Source organism: Antrostomus carolinensis, unplaced genomic scaffold (assembly GCF_000700745.2).
Source record: "Antrostomus carolinensis isolate BGI_N321 unplaced genomic scaffold, ASM70074v2 scaffold46016, whole genome shotgun sequence".
NCBI classification, from domain to species: domain Eukaryota; kingdom Metazoa; phylum Chordata; class Aves; order Caprimulgiformes; family Caprimulgidae; genus Antrostomus; species Antrostomus carolinensis.
Genome location: NW_010320625.1, coordinates 15,072 through 33,078, shown reverse-complemented (window position 1 = coordinate 33,078; position 18,007 = coordinate 15,072). Strand labels below are relative to the sequence as shown.

General features: G+C 40.0%; 1 protein-coding gene across 1 annotated transcript in view; it reads left to right on the top strand.

Moving 5' to 3' along the window:
* Window positions 1–11,172: 11,172 nt before the first annotated feature.
* LOC104526245 (kinesin-like protein KIF26B) overlaps window positions 11,173–18,007 on the top strand; it is a gene marked incomplete at its 3' end in the record, with an annotated part of 19,574 nt that continues 12,739 nt past the window's right edge. The window contains exon 1 of the mRNA XM_010169647.1: window positions 11,173–11,289. Coding sequence (XP_010167949.1) covers window positions 11,173–11,289 — 117 coding nt within the window. The remainder of the gene's footprint in view (window positions 11,290–18,007) is intronic.

Below are 18,007 nucleotides of genomic sequence, written 5' to 3'. Positions count from 1 at the left end.
CCAAGGAGAAAAAGGCCAGAAACGACCCACCTGGAATGTGGAAACTTTGGGACCATAAATGAAGAACCCATTTTCACTATATCAAAGAGTGTGCTTAGAGCTATGCTCATTATTTATTAGTATGTTCATCCAGAAAGCAACACAGAAAGTGAATAGGCTCCTTCTAGCTTATGCACACAGTGGGACAGGACAGACTTCTTATGCTTTTCTGTTGAACATAGCTGTAGGTGTTATGACAGGATGCACACTAGTAATCCTAGAGAATAATCCAGGCAAATCCTGGCCTCTCCTAGCCCACTCCTCCATCAAGAGAACTGTTGTCATGTGGAATTAAACTACTTCTGAAATGAGTTACCATGGCTGTTACATCATGTTCATATTTGCAACTCTCTAGAGGTTATCAGCACAGCTAATTCATGTGTCATGGATATTGTTGAAATTAACATCACAAATCAAAGTATATTTATAATATTGGTTTAGAAGTCAGCTAGTTAGACATGTGTTCGTATTAAAAAAAAAGAAAACCCTCATTATTCAGCCAAAAAAAGTAACGCTGGATTTTCTGTCATTAAACTGACAGGATGTTATAGCTGCTGTAAATAATAATGACTGCTAAAATCTTTTGGCCTCCCCAGTGTACAAATCAACCAAATATGGATTAACTAGTTTCCTCTGATGTGGTTTGCACTAATCCAACATCCTCTGATAACAGGAGAAGGCCTTTAATTAGAACATTTTGGTTTCTCTTCTGTGTATGCTGTGGCTTCTCAGAAAATACTCTTTAGCTTTATGGAGTTCAAAGTCAAGTAAACTTTAAAAATCTATTACCTGAATGATGCCTGGGGACATCTGTGCAGGGCTTTTGCTGGGACACTGGGGCTGGATGCATGTGCCTTGTGGCTTGGATGAGAAGTATTTGAACACTACCAGAAACAAGATGGGCAAATTGCTCCTTCCCCTTTCTCAGATGGGAAGGTCTGCAGATGGATGGTACTGTGCCACGTGCTCAGTCCCCCATGTGCTTCACTTCGTATAGGAATGATGTGAGGGATAACAGGGGCTCTAGGCAGCTTCTGACCTTCCTTGTGTGTTTGCACTATTGTTCTCAGTTGCAAGAGCTGAACAGCTGCAGGGCTGCTCTCGTGTGCTTTCGGTGGCCCTGCTGGCAACCATTGCTTTTGCCGGAGAGTTTTTGGAGTGGTGCATGCTCCTGCAGCATTTCCTTTGTTCACAGCATGCCTTTGACACAGTCATCCCATCTGGGGCTGTCCAGTGGGAATACAGATTTCCCAGATATGCTGTTCTACTTTGGAAGCCCCTTACATTGTGGGTATTACATGAATATTGGTTTCAGCAGCTCAATGACTGTTGTGCTGCTGCAGAGAAATACAGAAACCAAATTAAATTGCTCTCTGCGGCTGACAGGCAGGCAGACAGACCGGCAGCAGCCATCTGAGTTGAATGGTTTCATTTTCATGTTTTAACAAAAAACAAGATAAACTTTATTAAAGGTGACAGTAGTAAAAGACAGGTTCTTTGTCAGTCTCTGCACTTTCACCCTTCCCTAGATGTCATTATGTTCTTTAACCAGTAAACACTTTACTCTGGTAATGTCACCTTTTCTCTTTTCTGCCCCTTTTGGTCATCAAATTTATAGCAAAAAGATTAGAGGTTGGAGGCAAAGAAATGGGGAGAAAGAGGAGAGGTTAAACAGGAGAAGCAGTAATAAGTTACTTTACTAGAATACAGGCAGGCTGGTGGCTGAATAGCTTCACTGAAATTTTATTGTAACAAAACAGAAAATTGCCCATCAATTTGGATGCCTGAAATACTTCTGAGTTCTTATTGAGGATGGGGAAATGTTTAATGTCTAATACCTAATATATTCTCAAGAACTTCAGAAAATGACTTACGTAGTTTGTGTTTGGGTTTGTTAGGATTTTCAGTGTGTGTGATTAGCTGAACCCTTCAAAGGTTGGTATTCTTCCTAGAAACCCAGTCTTGCTCTTATTTAGCAGTTCTATAGACTTTCCCCACTTTGGGGGAATCAACAGCTGGTCAGGGAGCACCTTAACGTGGTTGCAGTGCCAGAGATGTGCCAAACAATTTTGATGGGGTTTAAGATTTAAGCAAGGTTGTCAAGTCTCATGATGCCTATGAGGCTGACTGCAGCTGAACCTTATCTCAAGCTCCCTTATGGCCAGGCCTGCATCTCCTAGTTTTTACGCCTGGTGAAGCCTCCTTCCTGCTTTCTGACCTGCTGACTGATGTGCTAACTAGCTGTGCCTGGTGTGTTTGGCCAAGGAGTAGGAGAGGTGCAGCTGGAGCAGTACATGTTTCATGGAGTAGCTCTGGGTCTCTTGCACCATGAGAGTGGATGTGCAACTATCCCATGCATGCAACATGCTGGTATGTGACTCAGCACATGGAGTTTCATGCACTGGAACAGGAGAATTATGAATTGAACAAGACATCTGTTTTTGACTCCCTCAACAGGCATTTTACACCCTCAAGAGGTACATTATACCCATATGGGTTTTCTCTTGACTACCTAAGCACGTGCTTATAGTCCTTCACTGCATAAACCAGTCTTCCACATCAGTTGTGAATTTGGCTCTGTTGCAGAACAGTAATGATTTGAGCAGCTGGGAATCAGAGAAAGGAGGAAGAGTGAGGAGAGAAAAGGAATTTACATCTCTCTTTTAATGAACACAGACATTTTTAAAGACTTTACTGGGGAGAAAAATATTTATTCGACACACAGTGATTTTGCAGTGTAAACGATCATCTCGGCTGAACTCATGCTAAAAAATGACCTCTGTTTCTTCCTTTTTTTTATTTTTTTTTCCTTGCTTTTTAAAATACATTGGGAACCTTTTGAGAAGGCTGTGTATAAAAGTATTGAAATTCACAGCTTGGAGGAGAGAACATTGATTTTTATCATGTTATGTAGACACATACATGCACAGACAGAAGCCAAGTCACTGAAATAGTCTGTAACAAATGGATCTGATCCAGAAAAGTCTATGTAATTAGATTAGCCTTTGGCCTGGCAAGCACTTCATAAAGTTCCATTAATACAATGTGAGAGAGCTAGTAAAATAAAGAGGAATTTATCATGGGCTGAAATTGGGAAAAAAAAAACCCAACCCTCAACCCCATTCTTTTTAATTTCATGGCAATGAATTAACTGGATAAATTTATTTATTTGTTGGTCACAATAAGGATGTTAAACTAGGAATGCTCAACCAACAGTCTCCATATTTTTTAGAGTAATATTTTACAAATCTTTACAGCTTTCAGATGACACAGGTTTCCCTTCCATTATGCACTGAAAAGTTGATCTCTAGTGGCAGTTATTGTTGTTGTTTTTATCTTTGCCATCAGTTTTTTCAGTCTTGTTTCAATGATCTTCTCTTCCAAATCAGACTGGAAAAACAGATGACATATAGGACCAGGTTATGGAGCAGGTCCAAGTGACCGGAGGAAAACAGAGTCTGAGCTGTGGCATAACACGTGGGTGAGAGAGCAGAAGCTTTGGCAGAGCACAGCAAGGGCCCACGTCTGCTCCTACTCCTGTAAAGGCAACAGGAATTTTATCACTTGCTTCAGTGGCAGCCTAATTAGGTCTCTGAAGGCTTTTGAAAAATCCCCCTTGACATCTGATGACTGTTCCCTGCCGTGTCAGTGGAAAAGGATGCATCTTCTGTCAGTGCAAAAGATGGTTCCACATGGAACTTTTTTTTCCCCTACAAATTAATATTATATCATTTCGTTTGTCATTGTGTGGCTGAAGAGAAGTGCAGCCTTGTCCATGAAATACAGTGTGAGTTTGTTACAAACACAGACAAATGGCACAGTAGGTTAATGCAATAGTCTATCTCTAGACATCTGGGTTCACACCCTTGCTCAGACCTTGTGTAAAAATGAGTTTGTAGTCCCAGAGGACTCTTTAGCACACCTCATTCACAGTACTCCTGCATGTTTTGGCAGGTTTCCATCTCTGGCCAGGAGAGGCTTAGGACTGGAACAGCAGTAGAGCTTTTCCAGGTGAGAAATCAAGAATGCTGATAGAGAACTGCAAGAAAATTTTTCAGACTGTGTCTATGGCAGAAGAATAGAAATACCGACAATCCCTTGCAGCATTTTTTGGTGCTTATTTGGACACTTCCACAGTGCCATTCGTTCCAGGCAGTTACAGTTCCGCACCTTTATGCCTTCTCTTTCTGCCTGAATGATACTATAAGGAAGGTGAGATCCTGCAAGTCCTAGGACTACTGAAAGCTTACTCTCTCAGTAATTTAAGGAGTAATTTTGCAATTTGAGGCTATGTTGAGCAATGCCTTACTTTTAAAAAATTAATTCCATAGAATTTATCAGGAGAGAGTAGTATTTAGCCTGATTAAGTGTTGAATTCATTGATTATCAGATGTTGAGGGCAAATCATAGAATCATTTGGTTGGAAAAGACCTTTGAGACGATCTTTTCTCCTCCAAATACTAGAATATCTTGCAAAGTAATTAAAAGCATACACTTAATGAATTGTCACAATAGGAAGGCCCAGAGAATGGAGTTGTATATGAATGTACAATGGAATGGAGGGAAGGAGGAGAAATTCTGCTCTTGAAAGCATTGAGCACAGCTGGAGATGGAAAGACATAAAATATATCCATATAAACTCATGAACATGCCTACATGTATTTGGTGAAGATTAGGTCAGTGGTCTATACAGTCCAGTCTCCTGCTGCCCCTATCAAAAGCCATTGCCTCGTGATTTAAAAGACATCTTAAATTAAGTTGCAAACTGTGCAGCAACATTGGCTAGGGAAAAGGAGAGGAAAGATTCTTTCCTAAAACCTGTGGGCAGGTAGGTGACATGGTGTGGTAAGAGGTTTGATTATTTGTAGCATCTCTTTGGGACCATAACTGCAGAACAAATCCTGTTAAGGTCACACCATCATCCAGACATTAAAAAAAATAATCCAGTTACACTATCTACCTTAATAGCCTTATGTAGTAATGAGTACTGCATATTGAAGGAAAATACTTGGTGTTCCTAGCGTTACTTTCCCTGCTTGAGAATTCAAAGTGAATTTTTTATTTAGGCATTTATCTTTGAACGTTAGAACTAAAAAAGCGAGCTTCATCTTCCTGTCATTTATAAACCTTTCCCTTACTACAGACCCCAGGATTTAACAGCAAAGTTCCCAATGTACTTAGGGTAACTGAACCTCCACATAGGGATGACATCCCATTTGGAGGAATTATATTAGTGGCCATGCTGACACGGCAAGTGTTTCAAGCGTTTGGCCATGCATAGGCTCTTTCTCCTTTCTCTTCACTAAGGGATCAGTAGATTTAAAGTAATTGGCTGTGTTCAAGCCCCGGGGGAGATATTCAGCCCTTGGAGCAATGGTGGTCTTCAGCCAGCCCTCCTCTTTCTCTTCTGAGGAAAAAGGTGGTGGATGAGGCAGAGGACACTTAAACCCTAAGTCCAGTCCCGGATCTCCAGCCCCAGATACACTCCTCTTTCCAAAGAGTTTGACTGTTTTCTTAATCATTTCCTCTGTTGTGAGGGACCCACTTTTTGGGGTTACTCTGACCATGATCTCTCATTCTTAATTTTGTTCATTCTTTCTAGTGAAACCTTTTCCTTCCAGCATGAAAAGATCCTGTTAATATTCAGGAGCTGAACTGACTTAAACAAGTCGAGGTCCTATGACTACCTGTTCTGTCTGAAAGATAAAGTTAGTGGGCCAGGATTTCATCTTGTATATTTTGGCTTGTCTGTGCATGAATATTGACAAATATTTTTAAAACATTTCAAATATCTGCCTAAAATTTTTCTTTAGAGCAGTTCTGTATACTTCTTTTCTACATTTTTGTTCTTATGCAGGAACTACTTGCAAAGAGTTTATGATAGAGATTTCTACATGCTTTTCTAGGTTTATACCTGAAAAGCATTCTTGCTTTTCCTTTGCAAACTGTGGAAAATGTAGATTCAGGATAGTATGCCTATGGAAACTTCAATTTTCTGCACAAAAATGTGTTGTTTTTTAGGCTGGATTTTGGGGGTATCTTTTTTTTAACTCATCTTGTTTCATATTAAGATAATTAATTGTTTTTATTGATAGGGAAATGTGGTGAATGTATGTAGACTTTGCTCTGAGTGTACACCTCCAGAGAAAGTAATGAAGCGAAATTAGCTCTCCAAAATTCGTATTATGCTAGTTCAAGAAGATATATAATTGTGTGATTGGAACTCTATAGACATTAGTTTGCTCAGTCTTATTTTCCTCAATTTTATGGAGTCTAATGTAAAGGCTTTAAAAAATAATATTTATTTCTCTACTGGCATTTCCTTAAAGCTTTCAAGTATATAAGTGTTTAACACTTGCCCAGTTAGTAGGTCTGGTTCGACTAAAGCAACAACTTGATTATCTACTGTCCTTTTTTGTATTAGTGGCTATTTTTCAGGATAGCCACTCCCTGTCAGGTCATGCTAGTTCCCAATATTAATCTAATTGGATTATTTAAAACCAGATGGAACTGATTGAAAGTTGAACTAGTGATTGAGCTACAAATAGCTGAAAAATTGTCAATTAGTTTTTGTTTTGTTTTGGTTGATTGGTTTTTGTTTGTCATTTCCCTCCAAAAAAACCCAAGTTTGCGTTGATAGTACTCTAGAGGTATGGAGTATTTTCCTTTAAAAGTTACTTTTTCTTTATGTAATGCATAATATAAACTACATTTTCAAAGTATTTTTAAAGTCAGTGAGAGGAAAACAGTTTGTTTTACCAACACAGACTTTTAAAATTAATCCAAAATAATTTCAGAATTTCTCAGAAAATTTCAGTCTTGTGGATTTTTATTTCTATTCCAAACAAAAACAGATTTTAAAATATAAAAATTTCTGTTCTGATAAAATAGAAATTCCAAGTGTTGGTTTTTTAAAGATGTAATTGAAAGTTGTCAAGTGAAAATGTATTTGTGATTTCTTGTAACCAAAAGAGCTTTAACTGTACGTGTTACAACAAGATACAATTTTTCAACTTAGATATGTGTGAGTGTCGTCCTCTTATCAAGGAAAAAAGAAGTCATTTTGCAAAATATGCTGGCTGATCTGAGATTGGAATTTTAATTTCAGGGAAATAAATGCCACATTAGAGGTTTGGCAAGACAGGCTTTGAGTTCATCCCTGCCGTTTAGGGGAGAGGGGACTACGTTTTAATGGCTTTTGTAGATACTTGCAACAGCGAGTGTTGTTTGCCAGAACTTGATCAAGTTGCATCTGCATGCTCTATAGGGGCTGAGCTCCATAGGATCCAGAATACCTTCTTTGCCTGCAAGTGTTTAAGATTTCCTATCTGTTGAGCTGAGGTTTGCTCTAGTCCTCAGAGGTAATTAAAGGTGATTAAAATATATCCTGATAAGAAGTTTTGGGTTCAAGTGGTTTTTTGAGGCTCATGGTAATATAGCAGTCTAGATGACATCTGCTAGGTGTTAGAAATATCTCTCCTGTCTTAGGGCTATAGAAAATAATGGCATCCTGAAACAGCAAATAAACCACCTTTTTCTAATGGAAATCACCGGAGAGCCAAGGTAGCTGATACATAAAGCAGATTACATGCGTCATATTCAGGCATCGGTGTACCTCGTTAGTGGCAGAAACCTTTCTGCCAGGTGAGCTAGTAGGAGGCATTCTGAGTTACTCTTATCTGGAAGTCATTATAGATTAGTGACATTTTCTTCCTTGTGCCTTTGTCCGTCTGGTCACTTGCAATATTTCATGATACATTTTGTAGGATGTCACAGTCTGTGGATGTTCATGCAGTAAGAGACATAGTAAATTAGCCTTACTGTGCATGTCAGTGAGCTATACAGAAAAGATTTGAACCATAGACCAGAATAGTTTGGAAAGAGTTATTATGATCTGTCAAGTCAATAATTCACATTTTAGAAAAGCCCTTGGTATAAATTTACAGTTTGGATTCATTTTACAACCTATCACGCCATTAATCAGGCCTTTGTAAGGTTCCCTAATGCAGTTTTATATAATCTGTATTTTTATGTTTTGACATGATGGACTGTAACAACTTAATTAAAATAATATTAAGAGTTTACTGGATCCCACACTATCCTAGGACATTCAGAGATAGTCACTCAATTGAAAATGTACTCTGTTCTGTCTTCTTACTGCACAGCGAATGGGATTATGTCCTGAAGCATCTTGACAGAGACCATATTTTTTTCAGTGTCTATGCAAATGGGTAGAAATTAATGACACAATGAATTTCCTTTACTTTAGTGAGTTCAATATTTACCTTACCAAAACTTGTATTGACCATTAGCTAATGCGCACTCACATGCAGACAGGTAAGAGGTGCAGCATTTAACAGAAATACAGTAAGAGCATTGATATAGTCAAAGTTGTGTGTAAACCATGACATACTATCATTTATTAGGCTTTATGTTATTGAATAATTGGAATCGAAAGCCAGATGTAAATATACCCAAAGTTGAGATGCAAAGATCTATATCCCAATTTTTTCTTTGTATAGCAAAAATACTATGTAAGAATGAAAGATACTTGGCCATTAAAGAAGTAAGCACAGAGCTGCGCTGTTTGCAGCACTCACAGATGACTTGCTGTGAGGACAGTCTTTAAAAAAATGAAGGGCTGATGTATAGCTGTAGTACTGGACAAGTGACAAAGGCGGCTTTAGAAGTGCAATTAAAAACTTACACTGTTAATTTTTCACTGGAATAGTTGTTATAATGCCTGTGATTGTACCTGAGGCTTCCCAGATGGACAGATTTGTGGTCCATTCTGTCTAAATGTGGTACTGTCAATTCCAGGAACTATTTGGAAGGATTTTATGTACTGAAAGAAGTGAGGAAAAACCAAGTTGATCCAAGTTAGGGCTTTGGCTCCAACAGTGAAAATCTAAATATTGTTGTGGTTGGCATGACTTTCATTTGGATCCTGGCCCAACCCTGGCCACACTTGCTTTCTGTGCTTCTCACATATCATACTGATGCATATGATCAGTCTGTACTCAAGCAGTCCAACTTCAAGACATACCTTTTTCAGGTTTTGTGGTATAAAACCATCCTTCACCAGACAGGCAGGCAGTAGAGCTGTCTCCATCCCTACCACACAGTGCTCATTTATGATCAAGTTTAGACTTTCAGTTTGAATATTTCATCAAGTTTCATTCTTTGCTGCACATTAAAAATCACTATGAAAGTGTTGTTTGTTGTGGCATCTACTCCCTTTTGTCCTTCCTATATAATTTACCTTGCTTATTTGTTCTGCCTATGCTCTAATCTATACTGTGGGAAGATGCTTCTTAAAAAAAACCCCTCCCCCCTCTCCTATTTTTTCTTCATTAATCTCTCTATTTTGTGATGAGTGACAAAAAGTTATAAGCATCAAAGATAATTTCTTCCTTGAAACTAAGCTACAGCAGTGACAAGCATGGAGGATGAATTATCTTAAAATCAGAGATCCCTTTATTGCTCAAGAGATGGTTAGTTGCTTCAGTCATTTGTGAAACCTGTGCACTGACTGCTACTTTCATAGCCATTGTCTGGCATGCAGTGCCACCCATGACAAATAGCAGTGTTATCATAGAAATTTTCATAGTAAGAGGAACAGGACTGTTTAAAGAGATGGATTTAGAAACAAATTCATTGGTGTAGTAGCTAGGGACATCTCCAGTAATGTTAACAGAGATGCAGTGTCTCTGCAGGGATTGTTACCCATTGGAGGTACCAAGGCCCTTGCTGAGTGATCTCAGTTTTGAGAATTCTGGATCTCATTGTTGACTAATGATGACATCATTGTGACCAAAGTGGAAATGATAAGATTTTAGAGGAGATGAAGCAGCCATCTCTGCCACCCACCTCTGAAAGAGAGGATGGAGCTGTAAAATTTTTGCCTGCCTAACGCCATCAAGGTCCTTCAGTTGTCTTTATTCACCACCAGATCACTCTGCCTGCATCAGGAAAGACAGAAATCAAATTATCAGTGTAGTTCAGGCTAGTTAAATGTGAAGCCTTCTTGTGCAACTCCTAAGTGATCAAGAGCTTGATCTTTAGGAAGCAAGATTACATGGCTGATGCAGTCCCCATTCTGGTGATGGGTGCAATGGAAAGAGCCTTGCTTGGATATGCGGAGTCCAGAATGAGATTATTCTTAGCTATTTAAATAACATGCCTAGAAAACTGATCACACTACACTTAGGATTTGACAAGGAGGGATCACTCTGACACTTACAATAAAGTTTTTAAGCCATGTGGGACTAAAGCAAACTTCATTAAACCTCTGTCATATTGCTCATATTTGACAGTGGTGATTATAGCCCTTGACTATTACTACTCTATTTACCACTGGATGCAGATTATCAGCAAAGGAGCTGGAGTTGCCCTGTGCTTCTCTGTTAGATCATTTATTAAGAAATATAAAAGCATTCCAAAACAGTCAAAACTACTTGCTCCTTTGATACGTCCTTCACCTATATATCAGGAAGAGGTAAAGTACTTACCATTGTCTTGGCTGTAATGTTTGTCCAATCGCTTTGTTAATCTGAGGTTCTGAAACCCAAATACAAATGCATTTTTGCATTTGTATTAGGCAGCTCAGCCTGTACAGAGTTACAATGAGGATTGTTTTAAAGGTGCACCTGGAAACCAAGATAAAATAATCCTGTATAACTAGCAGCTTAGGGACAAAGTACTATTTATGGCAGGGTTGTACTTTAAAAAAACCTCTGGTAATGACCATTGTATTCATACTCAGTAAGTCCTTATTTTGTGTTTTGCTTGTGGAAAAAGCTAATTACACTCAAAACAAAAAACATATTTGCAGGACTCCACAAAGTTCGTTTTTATAGTTCTTGTGGACAGCAGCTGCAGGCTATCAGCGTGGACCCTTGATAAATGGTTTTGACATTTCCTACAGACACCCCTCATGAAAAAGGATTTTTATTTATTTTCAAATGTTGAATTCTGCATTACTGATCAGGTACCATTCATTAAAGGCTGCTACTTGCTAGAAAGAATTACACAGTCCCTAAACTACACATAACATAATGAATTATTCCATTGACGAACATCAACATTAAAGGAATGTTAAAATTGCATGGTTAAGTGCTCAAAAGTCAGGAAATGGCAGTTGAGGTTGAAGATGATGGGAATTTTGCTGGAATTAAGATTGCAGAATTACAGCTGAGGGCATGTACAAAGGCCACTAACAAGCACTGGATGTTCGTCCTACGGCAAGTGGTTAGTTACCTGGTCTATTCACAAACACTGCCGTTATTTATTGCAGCGTTTAACAAGGCAGCAAGCAGTGGATGAAATAATTAGTTGTAGGGGTCACAGGCAGATGAGGACTTTGTTGGCTGTTTCTCGTTGCTATAGAGTTGCATTCGTCAAGGAAGAGGGTCAGTGGTGATGTTATGCTGCTATACCACAGCTGAGGGTAAAAGAAGTTAGTGGCTCTCTGTGACACAAGGCAAGTTTATTTTGTCAAAGTACCGTTTCCATTTAGTTCTCCTCTGGGGGCTTCTGTTTAGTTTTCTTTCTGTCTTTTTGTTTGTCTCCCTCTCTGGTTTGGTATAATTCTGCTTCTGTTAGTTAGATAGTTATGTTCAGTAAAACAAAACAAAACACAGGAAAGCTTTACAGTCCTGATATCTTGGTTCTGTGATCAGACAGGCCAGGATCAGTGCTACCATATCATCTTCTTTGCTTGCATGCCTGGATTTCTTCCCATGCAGGAACACAGGATGCAGGGGAGATGAGCTGCATTGTATCTGGAGTCAGATGCATGCCCAGGAACCAATAGTGCAGAGTACAACACAGAGATCATTTGCACTGGCAGCAGAGAGATAGCTCATTTATCTTTGGATTTTCCAAGTAAGTAAGAGCATCCTTGTACCACCAGAGGCTGTGTTTGCTGATCTTCAGCTTTTAGAAACACATTTGCTCAGACATATGACTTCCTGGATTTACTTTCCTTCGGGGGTAAGAGTCAGGTTGCAGTGCCTTCTAGAAGCTACTGAAAATGCCAACATGATGTTCACTACTGGTCAGAAAGCAATTGAATGTTAGGACTTAGGAAGGCATTTAAAAAAAAAAAAAGAGTGAGGAAGGTCAAGCAAGCAGGTTCTGGAGGAGCTGGGAGAGGCAGCTTCATGTACTGTATGTACCCAGGGGAGACTTTTCTGGGGCACTCCTCTCCCTGCCCCTGAAAGGAGCAAGAACATCTCACAAATGGCACTGCGAAAATGCCCAAGGCCAATAATGTCCTGAACAGTCTGTAGATTTGATTCAGACAACAAGCTGGTTCATCACAGCCTATGGCTCTCTCCTGATAGTGTAAGTTCCCCTCAGTTTGTGCCTTGGTGGCATACAAATGGCAAGTGAGCCATGTGGGTATTGACAGAGCACAGGTTGGAGGGCACTGGTGGGACGCCAGTGCAGCCCACTGCCGTGAGAGTCTCACAGGGCAGACTGTTGGGTCACTGTTGGAGGTGAGATATTATGGAGTTATGTGAACTTTTAGATGCATCTTGTATGGTCTTGTTTTCTATTCTGTTGTCCCAGGCACAATAAATAATCCTGTTTGTTTCAGAGGCATGCAGAATCAAGCCCACCATAAAAATCTGCTCTACAGATTTCTGTTAAAGCTCAACAAATGCATTTTTAGTTAGAGATAATATATAGCATTACAAATGGATCTCTAATTCTAAGTGACTGGCTGCTTGGGCTCTGTAGTTATTGTGCCTCCCTGTACCACTGCCAAAGGTAGAAGCATGCAGGTAGTATTAAATAGCACACAACATGAACGAGAAAGTAAATTTAATATCGGGTTTATGTCTTTGTAAACATTACAGCCTACAGTTATGGGATAAGAAAGTAGAGTTCAGGTAGTCTGCTTGGGTAAAGCAAGCCTTTTCTGGGATCTTAGATGATTCATTTATTCTTATGCCTTATTTCTGCAGTTAAAAAAATGAGCATAATTGTAAATATATGTCTTAACCCTGTAAGAAGTCTTTGCAAAGCCCTGTAGGACCTTTAGATGAAAGTTTCACTAACAATATAATTCATATCATTGCTTGGATCCAGCTTTTATAGTTTCTTCCTTTTTCACATTTCCTTTTGTTGGTGGTTGTTCCTAACCAAGGTCAAATTCTCATCTCATATACTTGCAGGTAAATAAGGAATTATTGCTGAATTCACTTACATTATATTGTATTAAATTTCTCACTAAAGCATTGAGTTCTAATCTTTGAAGTCTCTGCTGATTGTTTCATGCAACATATGGCACTGGAGGCTGGTTATACTCCCCTTCTGGAGACTGGATTTCTCCTCTGAAAATCCAAGCACATATTAGATATCTCACCGATATTGTCTAGTATCATAATTGTACCTCTTTCCATTTATATAGACTCTCTTTAGCAATGAGGTCCTTTGCTTGCTTTGAAATTCTTTTCCTCCCTATGAATTCTGAAATCTTTTTTCTAGTCAGTACTGTGAACCGTCCATTTTATTTACAGGCTGTCATTACCAACTGCCACTCCAAAGCTTTACACATCCTTTTTCCCCACTTATCTGCATTAAACTGCAATTTGTCACTTCTTCCAGCTTGGCTTAAATAATGTAAATCCTTCTTATCTGATTGCATCGCTACTCATTATTTATGATGCTATGCCATATACTATTATGTGCAGACTGGGGAATCTTCTTTTGTATGCAGTCATGGAGATCATCTTTATAAATAATAGAAAAGGTTACAATTGTGATTATACATCTTCTGTGCAATACCTGTATATCCTTTGTTTCTCTAGCACTGAAAAGACAGGCATAAAGAAAACTTTGTCTTTTATCTGCATTCTTTCTGTAGAAATTCTTGTTTTCTTAGACAAAAGAAACCCAGAGAGCCTTGTTCATCTGGGAATTCCTGTTCTCCTGAGAATGTGTAAAGCGAAGCCCTTGGTGCCACCCTTTCTCTAATTAGGTATGAGATGACCTGCCTGCTTTAACTTGCCAAGCTGCATCCTGTGCACCTTTTTCACAGCTTCACAAAAAGGGAAATTGGGGCTTGTAGAAGTAATATAGCAGACATAATTATTAATAAGTATGCTTGAGATATTGCTACTGTTGATATTGCTACTGCTTTCCATCAACACCAGTCCTTGTGGCTGCTAATGCAGTACAGTCATGCTTTGTTGGAAGGACCAGTTTCCAAGAGGAAACTTTGAATGAGTGAAGCAAAGTTCTCTTCAGTCTCTCTGCACTGCAGCAGGATATGAGCATTGCCTATAAGAAAGAGCCAAATGACTCACCACTGTCGGCTCCCTCCTTCCCTGGGGGCTGATGGCAACCCTGTGTAGGCAGCAGGAAAGACAGCAGCCTTGTCATCAGTCACGAGAGCAGAGAAGTTCCTTTAGGGAGGCTTGTCTCGCTGGTGCTGCAAATTTGTTTGATGGGTTTGTCTGATCTGTCTGTAGGATCTGTAGATATCAAGCCAGGTTGGAATAGAAGAGAGCAATGTATGGCAAAGCACATGCTTGGGAGGCCACTACTGCACCACCTGAATTTCTTGTATTTGACTTAAAGAATGGAAAACATGCCCTGGCCAAGCTGTGCAGTGGTCTGTGGCTGGAACTATGTAGTGGTTTAACCCTGGTAGGCATCCCAGCTGCACAGAGCTGCTCACTTACTCCTCCTCCAGTGGAAAGTGTGAGAGAATCAGAAGGGTGAAACTGAAAACTCAAAGGTTGAGATAAAGACTGTTTACTAGAAAGAGCAAAAGTTGCATGCATAAGCAAAGCAAAATAAGGAATTAATTCACTGCTTCCCATTGGCAGGCAGATACTTAGTCATCTTTGGGATAGCAGGGCTCCATCACATGTAATGGTTACTTGGGAAGACAAAAGTTATCACCCCTAGTGTCCCACCCTTCCTCCTTCTTCCCCCAGCTTCATATGCTGAGCATGATGTCATATGGTATGGAATATCCCTTTGGTCAGTTGGGGTCGGCTGTCCCCTCCCAACTTCTTGTGCACCCCCAGTCTCCTCGCTAGTGGAGTGGTGTGAGAAACAGAAAAGGCCTTGACTCTGTGTAAGCAGTGTTCAGCAATAACTAAAATATCCCTGTGTCATCAACACTGTTTAATCACAAATCCAAAACACAGCACCATAGAAGCTACTATGAAGAAAATTAACTATCTCAGCTAAAACTGCTACAGACTTCCACAGACCACCTGGTCAAGTGGAAGGTGTCCCTGCCCATGGCAGCAGGGTTGGAACTAAATGATCTTTAAGGTCCCTTCCAACCCAACCCATTCTATGATTCTATGATAAAGTAAATTAAGCAGGAGCAGAAAATGTTCCTGGACACTGGCACTCAATCATTCACACTCTCACATTGTTAACAAGGTCCCTGGCATGGTGTTGGACCACTAAACTTCTCTCCCAAACAATTCCAGGCACGGTTTTTAAATTAGCATGGGCAAAGGACCATCTTGGCAGACCATTGGATATGGCCACACCACAGCAGAGGGTGTAAATTGCAGGAAAGGATGCTGGCCATTTTGTGCCAGGGAACAGTTTTGCCTTGTTTAATTTAATAGGTAGGTTCTTTCTATCTTTTCTATCTAAAAACCCTTTTGAAAAGGTTGTATTAAGAAAAAAAAGGGGAAACCCCCTGCTCTAAAAGGCCACTGAAGCAAAGCAAAATGTGTTTGATTTTGAAAGGTCAAGAGATTTGATGCCAAGGAAATGAGGAGCTCTTGAAATTCATGGCAGCCAACTGTACTTGCTACTTAGCACAGAAAAATAAATTCTTATCAGAGTGAGAGAAGCAGAGCAAATTTTTGCAGTAGTGTGTTAGAGGTTTAAGTAAGACATCTGCTGACTTTGCCAGTAGGTGCAAGCTTACATACCTGCAGATCCACTGCAGGGAAGACAAGATTTGCCAGCTGATCTCATGGTGTTCCTGCTGGGATTGTTGAAGGCTGTTTTGCTTTGTTCAGTTCTTATGAAAGTGCCACTAACTGTGATGTTTAAAGGTATTCTCAAGAGAAAAAAAAAAAAATCAACAAAAACCTGAAATTTCATCCCCACACATGAGCTTAGTTGGGCTGTTGTTGGCCCCATTGTAGATGCAGGTATGCTTCTGTGGCTGCATGTGCAGGTATGTGGAGAGTGTCTGAAGCTGGGAAAAATCCTCCTCCTGCTTGAGGCAACATGCAGACTGCTCCCGCTTTGCAGGTCTGAAATGCAGACTGCCCTCAAAGAGATCGGAAGGAAGCAAAAGGAAAACTGGGAACACACAGTCTGTTTCTTGCATGTGGGGAACCTAAAGGAAAGATTGTTTCCATGACAGGATGATCCTCATGTCTTTTTTATTATTTATTTTTTTAAAGAACAGAAGAAAGTTGCAGTGCTCTGTGATAATCTAATAAATGCTGAAGTAGCAATACAACAGCTGAGCGACTGGGCTGATGTGCATGCTGGTTTCAGACAGTGTCCAGTGCTGAGCACTGTCTTTCGACTGTACCAGATTACAGTGACAAAACTCAAAGCTACTGCTGACACAAACAAGACGAGAGGTCACTGAGCCATGGCTTGTGACCTGAGCATATTTCACACTACATATTACTGAATTTTTAATAAAGTTATATAATCCAGTTGGAAAAGGGTACAGTCCTGCTAAGGCCAAGTTTTTTGAATAATATGATTGGTGTTTGAGTCCAGTACATTTACACTGCTTCCCATTATTGCTACAAGTGCAAATTAGCTTAACTGCTGTACAGGATAGGGTTGATGAGCTGGTAAAGTTTTAGCAGTTAGACAAGAAAGAAACAAAGGAACAGTCATAAAAAAGAGGAGAGTTGCAAGCCTTAATCATATTTATTGCTTTTTAAAATTGTTTTCACTACTTTTCCAAAACAGCAATAGCAGTAACAGCCATTTCCACAAAGAACGTGAGAGTTCAGGTCTGAGTGTTTTCAGATTTGTGCTGAAGTGAAGCACTGAAGCCTACAAGAGTTGTCTTTGTAAAGACAGAAAGAGAGGAGAATGAGGTCTGTTTACATATGCTTCCCAACCAGCTTAACACTGGCATAATTTACCCAGGTTTGTGGGTTTTTTCCAGATGTGACCAGGAGACTTCAGTTAAAACAATGTCCACTCCTACAGTTCTGTATTTGTCTCATGCTGACTCAGTCTGTTTCTCTTGACCTCTTAGGTTTCATTTTAGCATGATCAGTTAATCGTCTCATGATCTGTAAGAAAGATCCTTTAAAATGCTTAACAGACTGTTTCCATATTCTCTGGGCACTATAGAAAGGCTATCTTACGTCCATCATGCAGAAGCATGTATATGCATAAGCATTTGGGACGTCATAGATTTTCTTGTGCTGTAGTATTTTGTGGCTGGCTACAGCAGAAATGCATGCCTTCCACCATTATTTACAACTGTAACAGTGAGAAATTACAAACCCCACTCTTCATTAATCTCCAATAAGGCTGTTCCTGCAGCCAGTGATTGCCATTACATTGATGGAGTGCTAATACAGCTCAATAGCCCCGGCTGGCCTGTCTCGCCTGTGACTGCACCGCAGCTCCTGCCTCCCACCACTACACAGCACACGTCCAGCAGAAGCTGCTCAAATAATTGATGAGAAAAGCAGCTCATAAAAGCAAGCACAGTGCCCAGAGCAACAGCTGTCTAGCCCTGTCCCTGCAGTAATTAGATAGATGAACCCCAAACGAAATCTTACAGGCAAGAGGAGAAGGAAGTGATAATATCCCCAGTGTCAATCTCCGATTGCTTCTGTTGCCTCATTCCAGCCTCTGTTTGTAGTAATTCATGTTTGATACAGATTTGACACAGTTTACCTCCCCCACCTTCCGTGCTCTTTTCACTGCTGGTCTTCCAGACAGACCCCTGTGGGCGCAGGAGACATGGGAGTGTCAGTGGCTGGGG